Below are 22,072 nucleotides of genomic sequence, written 5' to 3' on the forward strand. Positions count from 1 at the left end.
TCTCCATCGTCGGCTCGTCCCCGTCCTCCTCAACCCCACTGCCACGAACCCTACGCCGCCCACGTGAGCTTCCCCCTCCTCCTCTCTTCCTCGCGCTCACGCCATGGTTCCTCCCCGCGGCTCCGCTGTTGCCGCCGTGGCCTCGCCGCGCCCGCACTACCTGACCTCGCGCTGCTTGCGCCCACGTCGACCAACCGCTGCCGCCGCTGTCTTGTGTCGCAGCCGCCGCGCCCGCCCCGTGCCCCGTGTGCTCCAGGTCCGCCCGTGACCGCGCCGCCCTCCCCTCCTGCTCGCCGCTGCCCGTGTCGCCGCACCGGCGCCGCTCGCGCCCGCCTTTGCCCGTCGCGCCGCACCGCCCGACCGCATCGCCCTACTCGGCCCGCTGTCGGCTGGCCCCGCCGCGCGTGCTTCTCCTCCCCCTGCAAACCGCGCCCTGTTCCGCCCACCGCCCCACGCCAGCGTTGTCGCGCCGCGGCCGCCCAGCCGGTGGCCTCGCCCCCCTTCACACCACCACCCCTCGCGCGACCCGGCCACCGCTCGCCTCCGCCTCCCCCGACGCGTCGCAGACCACACACCCGACGCCGGCGCCCCAGAGCACACGCGCCCGTGTGTGTTCGGGCGGGCACCCACGCCCAAACCCGCTAGGCTTCCTCTGGGCCTATGACAGTGGGGCCCCACCCCCCAGAACAAAAATGATTAAAAAAGGAGTTTTAAAATAAATAAATGAATAAATAAAATAATTAATTACTTAATTAACTTAATTAATCTTGATTAGATTAACCTAATTAATCTATTAATTAAACCAATTAATTAGGTTAGTTAGTTGTCAGTCAATGACATGTGGGCCCCCTGTCTAGTTTGACTAGTCAAACTGTTGACTGGGTTGACCCAGTCCATGACAGGTGGGCCCTGTTTGACCCTATTGACCAGTCAATAGTTGACTGGTCAAATGCTGACTGGACCCCCCCTTGACCCCACCTGCCAGCCACACATACATTCTGTTGGGTACAATTCTGCGTACCCATAGCAATTTAAGATTTAATTTTCAAATTAAAACAATTTAGAAAATGATTTAAAATTTTTAAAATTAATATAAAATAAACCGTAGCTCGGATGAAAAAACTTTATACATGAAAGTTGCTCAGAACGACGAGATGAATCCGGATACGCAGCCCGTTCGTCCGCCACGCATCCCTAGCATAGCAAACACGCAACTTTCCCCCTCCGGCTCCTTTGCCCGAAAACGCAAAACACCGGGGATACTTTCTTGGATGTTTCCCCCCTTCACCGGTATCACCTCATACCGCGTTAGGGCACGCCTAGCATCACTCTTTGCTTTGCCATGCATCGTTGCGCATCTGTTTGCATTGTATTCATTGTTTCTTCCCCCTCTTCTCTCGCTAGACACCGAGGCCGACGCCGCTGCTACCCAGTACGACTACGGTGTTGACGACCACTCTCTCTTGCCAGAGCAACCAGGCAAGCCCCCCCCTTGATCACCAGATATCGCCTACTCTCCTCTATACTGCTTGCATTAGAGTAGTGTAGCATGTTACTGCTTTCCGTTAATCCTATCCTGATGCATAGCCTGTCATTGTTGCTACAACTGTTGATACCTTACCTGCAATCCTAAATGCTTAGTATAGGATGCTAGTTTATCATTAGTGGCCATACATTCTTGTCTGTCTGCCATGCTATACTATCGGGTCGTGATCACTCGGGAGTTGATCACGGGTATATACCTATACTTTATACATGATACATATGATGAATAAAGTCGGGTTGGCTCGAGGAGTACCCGCGAGTGATTCATGGATTGGGGGCTAAAAGGACCTTTGTCCCGATGGCCCTCTGGGTGGATCGTTGTGGCGGAGCGACAGGGCAGGTTGAGACCACCTAGGAGAGAGGTGGGCCTGGCCCTGGTCGGCGTTCGCGGTGTCTTCAAGATAACACGTTTAACGAGATTTTGGTATTTGATCTGAGTCTGGCTACTGGCCTATACGCACTAACCATCTACGCGGGGATAGTTATGGGCACTCGACATCATGGTATCAGCCGAAGCCTTCGTGACATCGCGACTGAGCGGCGCGCACCGGGTTGGACCGCGTAAAACTTCCTTTGTAATGGAGGTTGCTAGGTCTGCTCACCGGCCACGTTCGCAACGTGCAGGTGTGCAAAGGGCGATGGGCCCAGACCCCTGCGCCATAGGATTTAGACCGGCGTGCTGACCTCTCTGTTGGGCCTAGGTAGGGCTGCGACGTGTTGATCTTTCGAGGCCGGGCATGACCCAGGAAAGTGTGTCCGGTCAAATGGGATCGAGCGTGTTGGGTTATGTGGTGCACCCCTACAGGGAAGTTAATCTATTCGAATAGTTGTGATCTTCGGTAACAGGACGACTTGGAGTTGTACCTTGACCTTATGACAACTAGAACCGGATACTTAATAAAACACACCCTTCCAAGTGCCAGATACAACCGGTGATCGCTCTCTCACAGGGCGACGAGGGGAGGATCATCGGTTAGGATTATGCTACACAATGCTACTTGGTGGACTTACCTTCTGCTCTCTTCTACATGCTGCAAGATGGAGGTGGCCAGAAGCGTAGTCTTCGATAGGACTAGCTATCCCCCTCTTATTCCGGCTTTCTGCAGTTCAGTCCACATATGATACCCTTATTCCATTTGATACCAATGCATACATATGTAGTGTAGCTCCTTGCTTGCGAGTACTTTGGATGAGTACTCGCGGTTGCTTTGCTCCCTCTTTTCCCCCTTTCTATACTCGATTGCTGCGACCAGACGTTGGAGCCTAGGAGCCAGACGCCACCGTCGACGACGACTACTACTACTCGGGAGGTGCCTACTACTACGTGCAGCCCGCTGACGACGACCAGGAGTAGTTTAGGAGGATCCCAGGCAGGAGGCTTGCGCCTCTTTCGATCTGTATCCCAGTTTGTGCTAGCCTTCTTAAGGCAAACTTGTTTAACTTATGTCTGTACTCAGATATTGTTACTTCCACTGACTCGTCTATGATCGGGCTCTTGTATTCGAGCCCTCGAGGCCCCTGGCTTGTAATATGATGCTTGTATGACTTATTTTATTTATAGAGTTGTGTTATGATATCTTCCCGTGAGTACCTGATCTTGATCGTACACGTTTGCACGTATGATTAATGTACGGTCGAATCGGGGGCGTCACAAATAATTTCTACAAATTTTTATCAGATTTACAGAGAAAAAAATATCTACATCTAGAAGATCAAATACATGTCATTAGATATATCAAATAATGTGTAGTGCATATAGTCTTTTTGTAACACACTGCTTTTACGGAATCTTTGGAATGAGAGAAATTGACGTCTCTTTCAACATGAGAGCCTGCCTGTTCAACGGCTTTGTAACATTATCTCTGATGAAATCTGCCTCCTTAAGGAGGCATGGGAATAGTGCATGTGTAGTTAGTTTTGGCTAAGCTAAGACCTTCTCAACCTCAAGCCTTCCTTTTCCTCTTTGATTTTTTGGGGGTTTTGCCCTTGTACTGTACTTCCCCCTTCCTATAATGAAAAGGCAGAGCACCTGCCATTCCACTAAAAAAATATCGCAAAACATATTTTCATATTTTATATGTTTAGTATTAGTATAGTGGATATGGGTACACTACATTACTACATTATGTAACGAAGGGGTACTATTGTGGTGTACACTCGACGGATGCATGCGTGCTTACGTGTGAATTAATAGCTATGTAAAAGGGGAGGTACAAAGCTTAATTACCTAGCTATACGCCTATGCCTCAAGAAATCAGGGGACTACTAAGCACCCAACAAACTAGACTCTACATAGATGTGCGTTCTTCAGTCGACTACGTTGTTGCTGAAGAGTTTAAACTGGCCGGCGTCTAGCACGAGCTTCCGTATAGAGGCGAAGGCGCCGATGGCCCCGATGCCTGTGAAGACGACCATGATGACCGTGTTGGCGATGTACAGCGTGGACCTCCTCGGCGGCGCAAGCGCGATGTTGTACATGATGACGGGGAGGACAAAGTCGAGCGGGATGAACCCCACGGCGCCGACCACGCCGACAATGTCGCCAAAGAAGGGCAGCATCGCGGCCATGAGCGCGCAGAAGGCCAGGTAGAGCGTCCGCAGCAGCAGCCGCGGCACCAGGTTCCGGCGCGAGAACTTGCCCTGTGTCACGTCCGCTGAGTTCTTCTCCATGATCTCGTATGCCACCTGGGAGTACACGAGCCCAATGGCTAGGAGCTGGAGGAGGACGAAGAGAACAGCGAGGCCCAGCAGCCAGGTCGGCGCGAGGGCCGGCCCTGAGTCCGGCATGAGGCTCTTGAGGACGTTGGACTGGACCTGGCTGCCGAACGCCCAGTAGCCGGTGATGGACGGGAGATAGAAGGTGAAGCCTATGACGGAGTAGCACATCACCAGAGCCTTCATCATCTTCCCGGCGGCCGGCGGCGCCAAGGTAGCCTGCAAATCCGAGTTCAAAAATAGGCCCACTATGAGGTTTGTATGATAGGCCTGTAATGCCCCATTCAAATTTGATTCTGTCTGTAATGCAGACTCGATGAAGAAAGAGCCCGGCGCCACATGATAATTACATGGCCCAGTATGCTTGGCGTCATCCACACAGTTTGGGCCTTTTAGTTAATTTCCAGACACACAGATATATGCAATGTAACAACGGAATCTGTACTGATTTCAGGGGAGGTGGGGGGGCTGCTGACAAGAATTGATCATATACCTGGATTTCAGGCAGAATGCCATTGCCGAAAACAGATGCCAGGATGGAAATGGAGAGGAAGGCATTGAAGGTCTGCTCTGACTTGGATGAGCTTAGAGAGTAGTCCTTGGCTGGAGCGTTTTCCGACAAACCTGTCAAGAATGGTAACAAGTTAAATACCGTATGGCAGAGCACAAAAACCTGAAATGGACTATGCCTGCATGAACATAGTTTTCCTACTTGTACATACGATTATATTCTTCTTTTGTTATGGAACTTCGCCACAAACTAAATTAGAATTTCTGACAGAGAGATGCTTGATAAGTTTATAACAACGAGTATTTTAACTCAATTGTGGGCCAAAAGAATCCAGCAGACAAATTCGGTTTTACTTTGGAATTGATCACATCAATATCTCGACCCCGTTGTTTGGTTTGTGCCTAAAATCGGAATCATTGTTATGAACTAACATAAATTTGATGTATGCTGTAATCGACCCGTGGTAAATAAGTCTTACTGGAAAGAAAAATATTCAGATAAATCTAGAATGTCTTCTTGTCTACCGAGTTCTGAAATAGAGCTGAATGGTGACAAATCGTCAATTTAAGTACAATAATTTGTAATTGGTGACTAATGGAGGATTCATCACGACAACCACAAAAGCAAACACTTTCTTAGGTGTCATTTAGTTTCAGTCACATGCTTCAATTGTTGGAAAGGGCCATTGTAGTTCTCAATAGTGAAAACCGCAAATCACTGAACACACTGATTACTATCATGTGCCTACTGAGGCACTATTGATCACTTTACAGACTAATCTGGGTTTTGCGAACACAGAAGAGTCTGGGTTAGTTTGTAATGCTACGGCTGCTGGGGAATCGGTGCTACCTTAACAACCACTAATGCGTTTTGTAGAAGAATGTCACAGCTAATGACTCCCTGGTGCTGTGGTGTCGACGTGTCTTTGCATATGAGTTTATTCCAATGGCGTACATCAAAGAATCACTGCAAAGATATAGCTGTAAAGAGCAGTTTCTATAAGGAACTAGCTTATACATCTATGAAGTACCATGAAAGATTATGGCATCTGATTCCTCTGATATGCCAGCCTAAGTGTTTCAGGAATCTAGTTCCTAAATCTTCAACATATAATAATTCTCTTAAATCTTATGAGAAACGTATCAGGAATGGACAGGAGGTGTAGTAAGGAGAGCTCACGCAATAATACCTGCACGAATACAAGCAGCAGACACAAGGATGGTGTAGCCCAAGCTTAGGAGTAGTGAGACCAAGTTGATGTGCCGCAGCGAGTGGAACGATGGTAGTTGGGAGAGGAAGGCCAGCACCACAGCCACGATGATGATGAAGTGGTACAGTTTTAGGGGACCATTGGGAGCAAGGCTCGAGTACATTATCTGTTTGGCCACAATAATGATCAGCTAATGAAAATAATGATATGAGCAGAGAACAGAAAGCATTTTTTTAGTTAATATCTATGACAACGGACATAAGGCTGTTCACCCAACTTTACTGGTTGTACATATTAGTGCCAATTATCTTTGGTTGTAAAAAATGTAGAAACTAGCAAGTCAGCCAGTGAAATCCTTCCTATCCAAGAAAGAATATAATTCAATTTGTTGCCAATTAATTTCTGTTCTAATCTATTTACAACAAATTGGTAGTCTTGTCTTGAATTTGATGCATATACTGAAATATTCAGACTTCAAGTCAAGAGACATGAAAAGATTTGAAATATCTCCTTCCCCTGTAGCATTTAAATGTCAGAAAAAGGTATTGTAATCTTGACAGAGAGGCATAAATAGTGCGCAATTCAGAGGTAGCACACAACTATATATTTATATATGTTCAAAACTTTCCAAAGCCAGGAGCCCAGGACAAGAAGCACATGAAAATGACAGATGAACTACTTCATTTGCTGTTTTACTGTTGTGAACACTGGTTTCGGACATATTATCAACATCAGGACATTTGAACCAAATGAGTGGGAAACCATGTGTTCCCATGGTTCAACAAAACTGCTAAACGATCAATCATAGTGTCTCTACGGTTCAGACTTCAGATAATGACATCGGATATGCAAGATACTGCTACTGGGACATACTGCTGCATACTTGCGCACACACCCACGAGCAATGCCAATCAAACATTACTTGCATGTCTGGAATCCTGCCATGCACTGGCGTCAAGGAGCAGCTTTCTTACTAATGTCAACTCAGCACTGAGTATCCCTTATCAAACTAGTGTCAGCGTGCTTTTTTTCTTCCGAAAAGACTAGTGTCTGCGTGCTGATTAAGTAGTTACGGCAATCCTGAAGCAACAACACATTAGAGTCTGAAATTAGGCCAGAATATGCAGCGCCTTATGCTGCATGAGTGCGTATGGCAGTATGACAAAGCCACGCAAGAATGAAATGAATGACCTTGTACATTTGGGACCGCAACCCTCTCCTCTGTGGGTATTCCTAGTTTGCAGAGTATTATAGGCAACTCCAACTATTTATGTCCACAACGAAGACGACATGAAACTAACTACAGAACAGCAAACAAAGCATACATAACAGGCTAATGAAATTTACAGTTAAATTCAGTAGTTCTTGGAGGCTACGCAGGGCTCACCTCGATGCAATCGGCCGCCAGCAAGATGGAACCGATGCTAACGCCTGTGTTGATGGCCGTCTGCACAATCACCACGAAGTAAAACATCCACCCGGAGCCTGCACACCAAACACATCTCCCAAAAAACGAATCATAATTAATCACACATCTCTCTCTCCCAGCACAAATTCACCAAGACACGCATCCAGATTAATGGGAGGACTATCGCACGACAGCAAAAGCACAGTGGTACTGTTCATGCCGTACTGCCGTGCACACAAACGCAATCTCAGAAGATGGGTCGGGACGCATCGTCTGTCACTCGTAGTGGGCGTCAGGGCATTGCGGCGAACACATGGAGGAGATGTATGGTGTGGAGGAGGTCGGCGCGCGGGTTAATTACCGAGGACGTCGGTGGCGAGCTCGCGGAAGCGGATGTGCCTGCGGCCGCGCGCCTCGCAGTGGTCGAGCACGCGGGACATGAGGGAGTACTCGTAGAAGGTGACGGCGGCGATGAGGGAGAGCGTGGTGATGCCGAGAGCCCAGCCCATCCCCCGCAGCGCGTACGGCAGCGTCAACACCGTCGGCCCCACGATCGCCGTCGTCAGGTGGAAACCCGCGTGCCACCACGTCCCTGCCATGAGCGATTAAAATCGAATCAGCAGGTCCCCGCATTGCCGGAGAAGCGCGGGAGGGCGGGGCGGGGTAGGCCGGGTACCTTTGGACTCGAGCACGAAGGCGGCGCCGGCATCGGCGTCGGCTCCGGGGGCGGGCTTGTGCGCGTCGTTGCCTGCCGCGGCCACGATCGCCGGGCCGCCGGCCTCGGCGTCGAACGCGGCAGGCGCCATGGCCTGGAGCTCGGCTGTCGCTAGTGGTTACGGCGGTGATATATACGTAGACACGACGGACACACAGGGTGGGACGGTCCCTATGTACTACTGTAGGAGTAAATCTAATTAGCCGGTTAATTAATACAGTAGGATCTCGTTACGGCCTAATCACCGTGCCGCACACGAACACGGTCGGCAGTAACTCGCGGCCGTGGCGTGGGGTCTCCGTTCTGTGGAGTGCACGAAGTCCAACGGTGCCGCCGGCCGGTATTTATGCTGCTACGGGGCCGCGCGCCGGGATGTTAAGTTTTGTAGGTGGTCACACACACGACAGCAGAGTCGTCATATGTTTTGTCCTACGCAATTATATGAACCAGATGACCCGTTCCGTTATTGGCCTAAAGATCAACTGTACTAGCTAGCAAGTTAAGTAAGCTATATATGGACAACATGTTTAAGAAATGGACACCAAGGCATGCTAAGAAACATGGATGCGAGCATCTACACACAGGCTTAGCAAATCTGATCCCCTAAACATCCAGGGTCAGTGTCCTGTGTGTCTGTTTTGAGCCCTTATTTATTCATGCATGCAACCATGCTTTTCATTTTCTCGCTTATATGTTCAATCACTTGCATGTGATGGGTGGAAAATGAAAAGAGAGAAAATAAAAAGAGAAAATGTAATCCAGAGTGGGCTGCGTCCTATGTGACGAACATGCGCGTCCGAGAGCCCTCATATTCTCACGTTATCAATACGAGAGTTTGCGGAACAACCCGCACGTATAGCGATGATATAATGGGTCCGATTGGATCACTTTTGGCGCGGGAAAGATCTGGTGTCAACGTTATTCTGGATGATGAGAACTCACTCCTAAGGAGTATTCCGTCAAGGACCATCATATGACCACATGCCGAGCAAAGCAACGCCAAATAGGACGAATCAAGCAAGGCACCCCGTGATCAATCGCATTGTGTCTAGCCAGACAATGATGGATATCATGACACCGAGAGGGCCCAAAAAATGTCTCTCCATTGTCGGAGGAGCAAATCCCAGTCTTGAGCTATCTAGTTCCTTGTCGTACTTTTTCGATAAATTCATAAAATGTCGTTATGATCACCCTATTATGGTTGACGTTTGACAAACTACAAAGTGCATCATTTGGTATGAAGCAACTCGATACTGTTATGGTCTTAGGAATCATGCAAACCTTAACTTTACTGTGTTATTAACTATTAACTTATGACGAAAGGATCTCACAGTATAACAATCAATTGAGTTTGGTCAGCATAATGGTTCTTCTAACACTAGAAAGGTTGTGGGCACTTTTATGTGCCGTTGGTATTGTTGAATTTTCATATATTTTATACTCCCTCTGCTTTAAAATATAAGTTGTATTAGTTTTTTGAAAAGTCACAAGCGGCAGTACCGCTCCGCAGCGGTAGTACCACCTGTGACCCCGCAGCTGTACTACTGCTGGGCTTTCTGGCTCCTACTGCCTCGACTCGAGGGCTCTTTTTCTCGTGTCGGGTTTTGCGGCACTAGTTGCGGCAGTAGAGGCAGTAGTACCGTTTCTGAGCGGTAGTACCGCCCTTACCACCGCGGTAGTACCGCGCTGGGTCCAGATCCCTGCTGCTCTTCTCTGCGTGGCAGTACCGCTCGCTGGAGCGGCAGTACCGCTGGCTCAGCGGTAGTACCGCCCCCTTTAGCGGCACTACCGCCCTGTGCGGGGCTGGTTGGTGGGGCAACAGTTGGATTGTTGCCCCCACTATAAAAGGGGGTCCCTTCTTCTCCTTTGACTTACCCTCTTCCCCCTCAAGCTCCATTAATGCTCAAGCTCCATTAAATGCTCCAAGCTTCATTTTCGCCCGATCAATCTCTCTAGCCAATCAAACTTGTTGATTTGCTCGGGAGTGGTTGAGAAGGCCCCGATCTACACTTCCACCAAGGGATTTTCGATTCCCCCACTCATCCCTAGCGGATCTTGTTACTCTTGGGTGTTTGAGCACCCTAGACGGTTGAGGTCACCACGGAGCCATAGTCCATTGTGGTGAAGCTTTGTGGTTTTGTTGGGAGCCTCCGATTAAGTTGTGGAGATTGCCCCAACCTTGTTTGTAAAGGTTCGGTTGCCGCCTTCAAGGGCACCAATAATGGAATCACGACATCTCGCATTGTGTGAGGGCGTGAGGAGAATACAGTGGCCCTAGTGGCTTCTTGGGGAGCATTGTGCCTCCACACCGCTCTAACGGAGACGTACTTCCCCTCAAAAGGAAGGAACTTCGGTAACACATTCTCGTCTTCACCGGATCCACTCTTGGTTATCTCTTACCTTTACTTGTGCAAACTCTTTAGTGTTACTTCTCTTGCTTGCTTGTATGCTTGTTGTTATTGCATCATATAGGTTGCTCACCTAGTTGCACATCTAGACAACCTACTTTGATGCAAATTTTAATTTGGTAAAGAAAAGTTATAAAATTGGTAGTTGCCTATTCACCCCCCCCCCCTCTAGTCAACCATATCGATCCTTTCAATTGGTATCAGAGCCTTATCTCTTTATTAAGGACTTCACCGTCCAAAGAGTATGGTTGATACCGTAGACGGTGTGGAGGAACACTCCGGTGTGAATCCGACCTCGTCTACGGGCGATGGGGGAACCTCGGTCTCTCGTGAGGAGTTCAATGTGGCCTTGGAGACATTGAAAACTTCCATGACGACCGAGGTTGAAAGCATGTTTACTAAATTTCTTGAGGGGCTTAAACTATCCACCGCACCGTTGAAAGTGGATGACCCCACCGACAAGGTGACGGATGCTATCCCCAACAAGGGGGAAGCTAGTAGTGAAAAGGCTCCTTCTTCTAGTGGTAAAAATGGCACCGACATCTTTGCTCATGTGGAACCACCACTTGTTTATGGTGGACCGGTTCCTTCTACTCATTTGAATCATGCCGGTCCTCCCCCTAAGATTGTGAAAAATGAGGACTTTGATTCTTGGGTTTACTGCTTTAAACGTCATTTAAATCATGTGAACACTAACCTTTGGAGAATCATTGAAGGAGGTTTCTATCCGCATGATTCAAGCAACTTCACTCCTCGAGAAGCCGCGGATAATCAATTCAATGAGAATGCTCTCTTCATCATTCAAGATGCAATCCCACCCGAAGACCTGCCTCATCTTCGGCCCTTCGCTTTGGCCAAAGACGCATGGATTTGTGTTGTCTCCCTCTACCGGGAAGCGCAAGCATTCAACGCTCCAATTATGAAGTGGTGCAAGATGAGGCCGATGAGTTTGCAATGAAAGAAGATGAAGAACCTCGTGAGCTTTATCAGAGGGTAACCAAACTCACGGTCTCACTCCGAGATCACGGGAGCAAGGACACGATGACAATTGGATCAAGCGCAAATTCCTCAAGGCAATGATGCCCTACCACAAGGCCATGTCCTCCTTCATTCGTCAAAGACCGGACTTCCACACTTTGACCTCAAGCGAAGTGTTGGGTGATTTTGTGGCCATGAACATTTTGGACAAGACCGCCGACAATGCGGTGCTTCGTTCTCAAAGGGCAAAGAAGTCCAACCTTGCATTGAAGGCAAAGCTCTCCGTTGAAGAAGAAGAAGAAGAGGAAGAAGAGGAGAGCAACCCCGAGGATACGAAGTATGCATATCATGAACACATGGCACTCGCTTCAAGGCAATTTTGGAGCAAGAAAAACTCGAGGCCAAACTTTAACAAGAACAACTCAAGTGGCACGAAGAGCAAGCAACGTGTAAGGACTTGCTACAATTGTGGCAACGTGAGTCATTTTGTTGCGGAGTGCCCGTATGAGAAGAGGGAAGACAATGGTGGCAAGCTCATCCGAAAGGACAAGGCCAAGTCGTTCCCCAACAAGAGAAACTTCACCAAGAAGACTCCTCCCAAGGCATTGGTGGTACAAGAAGAGTACAATGAGGATGACGATGATGATGAAGGTGATGAGTCGGTTGCCATGGCCTCCATTGCCATTGCGACGACTCCACGGGTGTCCCTCTTTGACTCACCCAATGAGAGTATCACCGCCAAATGCCTCATGGCTAAAGCCACCAACAAGGTAACCCCCAACAAAAAAACTACCATCATTAATCATCCTTCTCTGACGGATAGCATTAATGAACTTGAGGGAGCGAATGTGGAGACAAATGAGTTTGAGGCGTTTATGGGCAAACTTAAGGGAAAATCCAAGAAGCACTTTGTTGATCTCTTGGAACAACTTGGTGAAGCCAATGACATGATCGAGGCTCACGAAGACACCATCACTAAGATGGAAGAGCATAGTCGTGACTATGCCGATGAGATTTCAGATCTTTCCAATGCTCTTAAGGAAGAGCGTGGTCTTCGTTTGGCTCTTGAGGAGTCACACAACGTTGATCATGCTAAGTTAAAGAAAGATTATGATCATGTCCTCATTGTTTCTCATGTGCTAAACTCCGAGAAGGCCGAACTTGAGGTTGATCTTGCTAGACTCAAAGAGGAGTTTGATCTACTTGACAAGGCTCACAAGGTCTTGAAGGGTGCTCATGCTAGCCTCAAAGAGTCTCATGATCAACTTCAAGTAAAGCTAACCAAGGAAAAAGCCACTTTTCCTCGTATGATGTTAATTGATAATGCAAATGCTACTAACCCGTGTTGTGAGCATGTGCATCTCGTTGAGGAGAATGCTAAGCTAAAGGGGCAACTTGAGAGAGGTCTTGCGACTTGCATACAAGGCAAGAAGAACCTCAACGACCTCTTGATCAACCAAAAGGGAGTTGTGGCCAAGAAAGGGGTTGGGTACGTGCCCGACTCCAAGAACAAGAAGAAGAATGACAAGACCAAACGACCTCCTCCTCTCATGCAAACCTTTGTTAAGGAGGGAGAGAGTGCCTCCGAGGAGAAGAAGAAGAAGAACAATGAGAAGGGTGGCATTGTCAAAAAGGGCAATGCCACTCCTCGCATCAAAGCCGGCGACTTTAATCCTTCATATGTGTTATGCCGTGCTAGTGATGGGCATGTCTATGCCAAATTCGTTGGCTCTCCTCATGAATACATTGAATGGTCTATTTGGGTTCCAAAGACCCTTGTTACTAACATCAAAGGACCCATTACAAAATGGGTACCTAAAACCAAGCATTAATCTCTTGTAGGTGTTTGCTTCCGGTGGGGGATCATGGTTGCTCGATAGCAGAGATACAAATCATATGACCGGAAGCAAGGACTTGGTGGTGGATGTGCACAAGATTTCATCTATGCCCACCAATGTCGAGCGGGGTGACGCCTCATCCTCTAAGGTATTGGGACTTGGCAAGGTGGCCATCTCTCATGATCTCACGATCGAGAAGGTCATGCTTGTTGAGTCCCTTGCATACAATTTACTTTCTGTTCGTCAACTTGCTATCATGGGCTTTGCCACTTTCTTTGATGTCGATACCGTGGCCCTCTTGTGGAGCAAGACTCTTAAAGTAGTCTTTGTTGGACATGTTGAGAACGGTCTATATGTGATTAACTTTTCGGAGCGACCCACTAAGACCGCGACATGCTTAATGGCTAAAGTTGATGTGGGATGGCTTTGGCATCGCCGTCTAGCCCATGTCAATATGAGATCTTTGCAAAGTCTTCTCAAGGGGGACCATGTCCGTGGACTAACGAATGTTAGTTTTGCTAAAGATCATGCTTGCAGAGCTTGTATCGAAGGAAAGCTACATGAGAAGGCTCACCCTCCCACGACTATCATTTATTCAAAGAGGCCTTTGGAGCTCCTTCACATGGATCTCTTTAGGCCTCCATCCTTCGATAGTCTTGGGGGTAGGAAGTATTGCTTGGTGATTGTGGATGACTACTCAAGATACACGTGGGTGTATTTCTTCAAGAGGAAGAGCGAGACCCAACAAACCGTCATTGACTTTGCAAATGAAGCACAACGTCAACACTATGCAAAGATCTTGACAATAAGAAGTGACAACGGCACCGAGTTCAAGAACTACACCTTGGATGAGTTTCTTAGTGATGAGGGGATCAAGCATCAATATTCCGCACCTTACACCCCTCAACAAAATGGTGTTGCGGAGAGGAAGAACCAGACATTGATGGATGCAGCAAGGACCATGATGGCGGAGTTCAAGTCTCCGTACAACTTTTGGGCCGAAGCCATCAACACCGCGTGTCATGCATCCAATCGGCTCTACCTCCGCAAGGGATTGAACAAGACTCCATATGAGATACTCACCGGTAACAAGCCCAACCTCAAGTACTTTCGGGTGTTCGGGTGTAAGTGTTTCATTCTCAAGAAAGGTGTTCGGTTGTCTAAATTTGAGGCTAGAGCTTATGAGGGCATATTTGTTGGTTATGCTACAAACTCTCATGCTTACCGTGTCCTCAATAAATCCACGGGACTTATTGAGGAGACATGTAACGTGGAGTTTGATGAGAATAACGGCTCCCAAGTGGAGCAAAGTGGCACTTGTGATGTAGGTGATGAAATTCCTCCTCAAGCCATAAGAAGAATGGGTGTTGGTTTTATCCTACCCATTGAGGAACCCCTTGTGGCCGAAGGAGAAGGACAATGCTCCATTCAAGTGGATCCATCACCAACCCAAGGCCCACACGCTTCCGAAGAACAACATGAAGGCCCTCGTCCTCAAGAACATGACCAAGGGCAAGATCATGCTCAAGACAGTGTTGACACATGAAGTGATGCCCAAGGTCAAGTTCTCTCCTCCGAGCAAGTTCAAGAACAAGAACAAGCTCAAGACAGTGCTCAAGATAATCAAGTGATCACTCCTCGTCTCACCCCCGAGGAGGATTTGGAGCGTCGTGCTGCCAAGGTTGCTTCCAAGCTCTCCACCAAGGATCATCTCATGACGAATGTGCTTGGAAGCTTACGAAAGGGGGTAAGTACTCGTAGACAATTAGCAAACTATTGTGAGCATCACACGTTTGTCTCTTGTGTCGAACCCCACAAGGTCTATGAGGCGCTAGAAGATCCGGATTGGCTCAATGCCATGCATGAAGAACTCAACAACTTCGAGCGCAACAAAGTGTGGAGATTGGTGCCAAGACCGACAGGGAACCACAATGTCATTGGAACCAAGTGGATATTTAAGAACAAGCAAGATGCCCATGGGATTATCATTCGCAACAAGGCTCATTTAGTAGCACAAGGCTACTCCCAAGTCGAGGGTATCGACTACGGTGAAACCTTTGCTCCCGTTGCTCGTCTTGAATCCATTCGCATGTTGATTGCATATGCTTCTCATCATAACTTTAAGTTACAACAAATGGATGTGAAGAGTGCTTTTCTTAATGGTCCTATTAATGAATTGGTTTATGTCAAGCAACCCCCGGGTTCGAGGATCCCTACTTTCCCAATCATGTGTATCAACTCGTTAAGGCACTCTATGGCCTTAAACAAGCCCCACGTGTGTGGTATGACCACCTTACCGAGTTGTTACAAGACCGTGGTTTTGAAGTTGGGCTAATCGACCCCACTCTTTTTACTAAGAAGGTCAAAGAGGAGTTGTTTGTGTGCCAATTATATGTTGATGATATTATCTTTGGTTCACCTAACAAAGCTTTCAATGAGGAATTTGCTGCTCTCATGACCTCAAAGTTCGAGATGTCCTCCATGGGAGAGTTGAAGTTCTTTCTAGGGTTCGAAGTGAAGCAAAGAAGAGAAGGAACCTTCATCAACCAATCCAAATACACTCAAGACATGCTCAAGAGATTCAAGCTAAGTGATGTCAAGCCGGCTTCCACTCTAATGCCCACCAAGTGCCAACTTGACATAGATCCCAATGGTAAAGTGGTGGATCAAAAGGTATATCGCTCCATGATTGGATCCTTGCTTTACCTTTGTGCATCTAGACCGGATATCATGTTGAGTGTGGGAATTTGTGCACGGTTTCAAGCCGCACCTAAGGAAAGTCACTATGTGGCGGTCAAACAAATCTTTCGATATTTGGCTCATACCCCAAACTTTGGCTTATGGTACCCAAGAGGATCAAACTTCAAGCTTGTAGGGTACTCGGATTCCGATTGGGCAGGAGACAAAGTGGATAGGAAGTCCACTTCCGGAGGGTGCCAATTCCTTGGTTGCTCTTTGGTAAGTTGGTCTTCCAAAAAGAAAAGTTGTGTGTCTCTCTCGTCCACCAAGGCGGAGTATGTAGCAGCCGGTAGTTGTTGTGCACAACTCCTATGGATGAGGCAAACTTTAAATGATTACGGTGTCACTTGTGACAAAGTGCCTCTTTGGTGTGACAATGAAAGTGCCATCAAGATCTCTCTCAACCCGGTGCAACACTTCAAGATGAAGCATATTGAGATTCGGTATCACTTCATCCGGGATCACATTAGGAGAGGAGAGATCGAGCTCAACTATGTCAACACTCATGACAACCTTGCAGATATTTTCACGAAGCCCTTGGATGAAGCAAGATTTTGCGAGTTAAGGCATGAGCTAAATATCATTGATTCAAGCAATGTGGCTTGAACCCTTGCACACCCCACCACGCTCAATTTGTTGTCTAGTTTAGGTGTAGGCATGGACATAGGGGGAGTGTTGTTCTCTAAATGAACTCTTCCTCCCCCCATTATGCATAAATTGATCAAGTCTTTCACTTTAGCCATTATTGATGGTACTTCTGTTTCAAAGACGAGTTCTGGTCATGGGCCCAAGGTTAAAATCTTCGCGGTGCCGTACCTCTTGACTCAAACATAGGTGGCCTCGGCCACCGCCCTCTCTTGAAGAGGTGTGTCTTGGCCGTTTGCTGGTGTGCTCTCTCTTCTTGCCTTTTTGTTTTCTTCTTTTGAGCTAGGCCTTGTTGTTTGGTTGCCGTGGCGTGCTGGGTGGTACTACCGCTGAGGGACGAAACCAGGGGATTATATCGGGGCAGGGGGAGGTTTCTTCTCCCCCATACCCATTCTCTTTGCCCCCTCGTTCCTCTTCCTCTCTCTCTCCAGCCTCGCCACGCCGCGGGAGGGCTCCGGCGGATCTTCGTCTCCGGGGCATCCCTCTCTGTTTCCTTCGGTGGAGTCGATTCCCACCTCGTTCTCTTGCCATGGATGTCGGTATTGCCCCCGTTCCTTCTCTCCCTTTGTCTTGTTTTCAGTTCTTGCTTCTTAGGGGGAATGGTGGTTGCATCTCCACATTTTTGGCTAAATCTAGGCTTGAGTAGGTTGGAGAAGGTAACTAGACTATCTGGATTAGAGTTTGGTAGGAATATTTTTGAATTTGGCAGGCCGGTAGTGCCGAATCTGACCGCGGTAGTAGGAAACCGCTGTTTCCCTGTTGGAAATATGCCCTAGAGGCAATAATAAAATGATTATTATATTTCCTTGTTCACGATAATTGTCTATTATTCATGCTATAATTGTATTATCCGGAAATCGTAATACATGTGTGAATACATAGACCACAATGTGTCCCTGGTAAGCCTCTAGTTGACTAGCTCATTGATCAACAGATAGTCATGGTTTCCTGGCTATGGACATGGGGATGTCATTGATAACAGGATCACATCATTAGGAGAATGATGTGATGGACAAGACCCAATCCTAAGCTTAGCTCAAAGATCGTGTAGTTCGTTTGCTGTAGCTTTTCTGAATGTCAAGTATCATTTCCTTAGACCATGAGATTGTGCAACTCCCGGATACCGTAGGAGTGCTTTGGGTGTACCAAACGTCACAACGTAACTGGGTGACTATAAAGGTACATTACAGGTGTTTCCAAAAGTGTCTGTTGGCTTGGCACGAACGAGACTGGGATTTGTCACTCTGTATGACGGAGAGGTATCTCTGGGCCCACTCGGTAATGCATCATCATAATGAGCTCAATGTGATCAGGTGGTTGATCACGGGATCATGCATTATGGTACGAGTAAAGTGACTTGCTGGTAACGAGACTGAACAAGGTATTGGGATACCGACGATCGAGTCTCGGGCAAGTAACGTACCGATTGACAAAGGGAATTGTATACGGGGTTGCTTGAATCCTCGACATCGTGGTTCATCCGATGAGATCATCGAGGAGCATGTGGGAGCCAACATGGGTATCCAGATCCCGCTGTTGGTTATTGGCTGGAGAGCCGTCTCGGTCATGTCTATGTGTCTCCCGAACCCGTAGGGTCTACACACTTAAGGTTCGGTGACGCTAGGGTTGTAAAGATATGAGTATGCAGTAATCCGAAAGTTGTTCGGAGTCCCGGATGAGATCCTGGACGTCACGAGGAGTTTCGGAATGGTCCGGAGGTGAAGAATTATATATAGGAAGTGTAGTTTCGGCCATCGGGACAGATTCGGGGTCACCAGTATTGTACCGGGACCACCGGATGGGTCCCGGGGGTCCACCGGGTGGGGCCACCCATCCCGGAGGGCCCCATGGGCTGAAGTGGGGAGGGGAACCAGCCCATACTGGGCTGGTGCGCCCCCCCCCTTGGGCCCCCCTGTGCCTAGGGTTGGAAACCCTAGGGTGGGGGGCGCCTCCACTTGCCTTGGGGGGCACTCCACCCCCCTTGGCCGCCGCCCCCTTGGGAGATCCCATCTCCAGGGCCGGCGCACCCCAGGGGGCCTATATAAAAGGGGGGAGGGAGGGCAGCCGCACCTCAAGTCTTGGCGCCTCCCTCTCCCCTGCTACACCTCTCCCTCTTGCAGAAGCTCGGCGAAGCCCTGCTGCGATCATTGCTGCATCCACCACCACGCTGTCGTGCTGCTGGATCTTCATCAACCTCTCCTTCCCCCTTGCTGGATCAAGAAGGAGGAGACGTCATCCGCTCCGTACGTGTGTTGAACGCGGAGGTGCCATCCGTTCGGCACTTGGTCATCGGTGATTTGGATCAGGGCAAGTACGACTCCATCATCCCCGTTCTCTTGAACGCTTCCGCTCGCGATCTACAAGGGTATGTAGATGCACTCTCCTCTCGTTGCTAGTTGACTCCATAGATTGATCTTGGTGAAACGTAGGAAATTTTTTTGTTTTCTGCAACGTTCACCAACAGTGGCATCATGAGCTAGATCTATGCGTAGTTCTCTTTGCACGAGTAGAACACAATTTGTTATGGGCGTAGATGTTGTCAACTTTCTTGCCGCTACTAGTCTTATTTTGCTTCAGCGGTATTGTGGGATGAAGCGGCCCGGACCGACCTTACACGTACGCTTACGTGAGACAGGTTCCACTGACTGACATGCACTAGTTGCATAAGGTGGCTAGCGGGTGTCTGTCTCTACCACTTTAGTTGGAGCGGATTCGATGAAAAGGGTCCTTATGAAGGGTAAATAGAAGTTGACAAATCACGTTGTGGCTTTTACGTAGGTAAGAAAACGTTCTTGCTAGAACCCTATTGCAGCCACGTAAAACTTGCAACAACAATTAGAGGACGTCTAACTTGTTTTTGCAGCAAGTGTCATGTGATATGATATGGCCAAAGTTGTGATGAATGATGAATGATATATATGTGATGTATGAGATCATGTTCTTGTAATAGAAATCCCGACTTGCATGTCGATGAGTATGACAACCGGCAGGAGCCATAGGAGTTGTCTTTATTTTTGTATGACCTGCGTGTCATTGAGAAACGCCATGTAAATTACTTTACTTTATTGCTAAACGTGTTAGCCATAGTAGTAGAAGTAATAGTTGGCGACCAACTTCATGGAGACACGATGATGGAGATCATGATGATGGAGATCATGGTGTCATGCCGGTGACAAGATGATTATGGAGCCCCAAGATGGAGGTCAAAGAAGCTATATGATATTGGCCATATCATGTCACTATTATTTGATTGCATGTGATGTTTATCATGTTTTGCATGTTCTTTACTTAGAACAACGGTAGTAAATTGTTGGGGAACGTTGCAGAAAACAAAAAATTTCCTACTCGTTTCACCAAGATCATCTAGGAGTTCATCTAGCAATGAGCCATTGGATGCATCTACATACCTTTGTAGATTGCGCACGGAAGCGTTCAAAAGAACGGTGATGATGTAGTCGAACACGACGTGATCCAAATCACCGATGACCAAGCGCCGAACGGACGGCACCTCCGCGTTCAACACACGTACGGGACGGGAGACGTCTCCTCCTTCTTGATCCAGCAAGGGGGAAGGAGAGGTTGATGAAGATCCAGCAGCACGACGGCGTGGTGGTGGATGCAGGGCGTCACAGTAGCAGGGCTTCGCCTATACTACACGAGAAAGACGTAACGGGGAGAGAGGGAGGCGCCAGGGGCTGGTTTATGAAATCCCTCCTCTCCCCCACTATATATAGGAGGGCCAAGGGGGGTGGTGCGCAGCCTAGGAGATCTGATCTCCTAGGTGCGGCGGCCAGGGGGAGGATTCCCTCCCCCCCAAGGCACCTAGAGGTGCCTTCCACCACTTGGACTCCTCCCCATTGAAACCCTAGGCGCATGGGCCTAGTGGGGCTGGTGCCCTTGGCCCATGTAGGCCAAGGCGCACCCCCTACAGCCCATGTGGCCCCCCGGGACAGGTGGCCCCACCCGGTGGGCCCCCGGGACCCCTCCGGTGGTCCCGGTACAATACCGATAACCCCGAAACTTGTCCCAATGGCCGAAACAGCACTTCCTATATATAATTCTTTACCTCTGGACCATTCCGGAACTCCTCGTGACGTCCCGGATCTCATCCGGGACTCCGAACAACATTCGGGTTTCTGCATATACATATCTTCACAACCCTAGCGTCACCGAACCTTAGGTGTGTAGACCCTACGGGTTCGGGAGACAAGCAGACATGACCGAGACGACTCTCCGGTCAAACCAACAGCGGGATCTGGATACCCATGTTGGCTCCCACATGCTCCATGATGATCTCATCGGATGAACCACGATGTCGAGGATTCAATCAACCCCGTATGCAATTCCCTTTGTCAATCGATATGTTACTTGCCCGAGATTCGATCGTCGGTATCCCAATACCTCGTTCAATCTCGTTACCGGCAAGTCACTTTACTCGTACCGTAATGCATGATCCCGTAACCAGACACTTGGTCACTTTGAGCTCATTATGATGATGCATTACCGAGTGGGCCCAGTGATACCTCTCCGTCATACGGAGTGACAAATCCCAGTCTTGATCCATGTCAACCCAACAGACACTTTCGGAGATACCCGTAGTCTACCTTTATAGTCACCCAGTTACGTTGTGACGTTTGGTATACCCAAAGCACTCCTACGGTATCCGGGAGTTACACGATCTCATGGTCTAAGGAAAAGATACTTTGACATTGGAAAACTCTAGCAAACGAACTATACGATCTTGTGCTATGTTTAGGATTGGGTCTAGTCCATCACATCATTCTCCTAATGATGTGATCTCGTTATCAATGACATCCAATGTCCATAGTTAGGAAACCATGACTATCTGTTGATCAACGAGCTAGTCAACTAGAGGCTTACTAGGGACATGTTGGTGTCTGTTATTCACACATGTATTACGATTTCCAGATAATACAATTATAGCATGAATAAAGACAATTATCATGAACAAGGAAATATAATAATAATGCTTTTATTATTGCCTCTAGGGCATATTTCCAACAGTCTCCCACTTGCACTAGAGTCAATAATCTAGTTACATTGTGATGAATCGAACACCCATGGAATTCTGGTGTTGATCATGTTGCTCTAGGGAGAGGTTTAGTCAACGGATCTGCTATATTCAGGTCCGTATGTACTTTACAAATCTCTATGTCTCCATCTTGAACATTTTCACGAATGGAGTTGAAGCGACGCTTGATGTGCCTTGTCTTCTTGTGAAACCTGGGCTCCTTGGCAAGTGCAATAGCTCCAGTGTTGTCACAAAAGAGTTTGATTGGCCCCGACGCATTGGGTATGACTCCTAGGTCGGTGATGAACTCCTTCACCCATATCGCTTC

The 22,072-nt window shown here is 48.2% G+C and overlaps 1 protein-coding gene across 1 annotated transcript; it reads right to left on the reverse strand.

The window, feature by feature from the left end:
* Positions 1 to 3,710: 3,710 nt before the first annotated feature.
* Positions 3,711 to 8,404, reverse strand: LOC125548409 (Transmembrane amino acid transporter family protein). The gene is made up of 6 exons (XM_048712011.2): positions 8,066 to 8,404; positions 7,751 to 7,981; positions 7,369 to 7,466; positions 5,961 to 6,147; positions 4,754 to 4,884; positions 3,711 to 4,479 (listed from the first exon to the last, which is right to left on the reverse strand). Exons 1-6 carry the CDS (start codon positions 8,193 to 8,195, stop codon positions 3,853 to 3,855), a joined length of 1,404 nt encoding a protein of 467 aa, XP_048567968.2. The 5' UTR covers positions 8,196 to 8,404; the 3' UTR covers positions 3,711 to 3,852.
* Positions 8,405 to 22,072: the final 13,668 nt, after the last annotated feature.

Source organism: Triticum urartu, chromosome 3A (assembly GCF_056163025.1).
Source record: "Triticum urartu cultivar PI428250 chromosome 3A, HENAU_Tu73, whole genome shotgun sequence".
NCBI classification, from domain to species: Eukaryota; Viridiplantae; Streptophyta; class Magnoliopsida; order Poales; family Poaceae; genus Triticum; species Triticum urartu.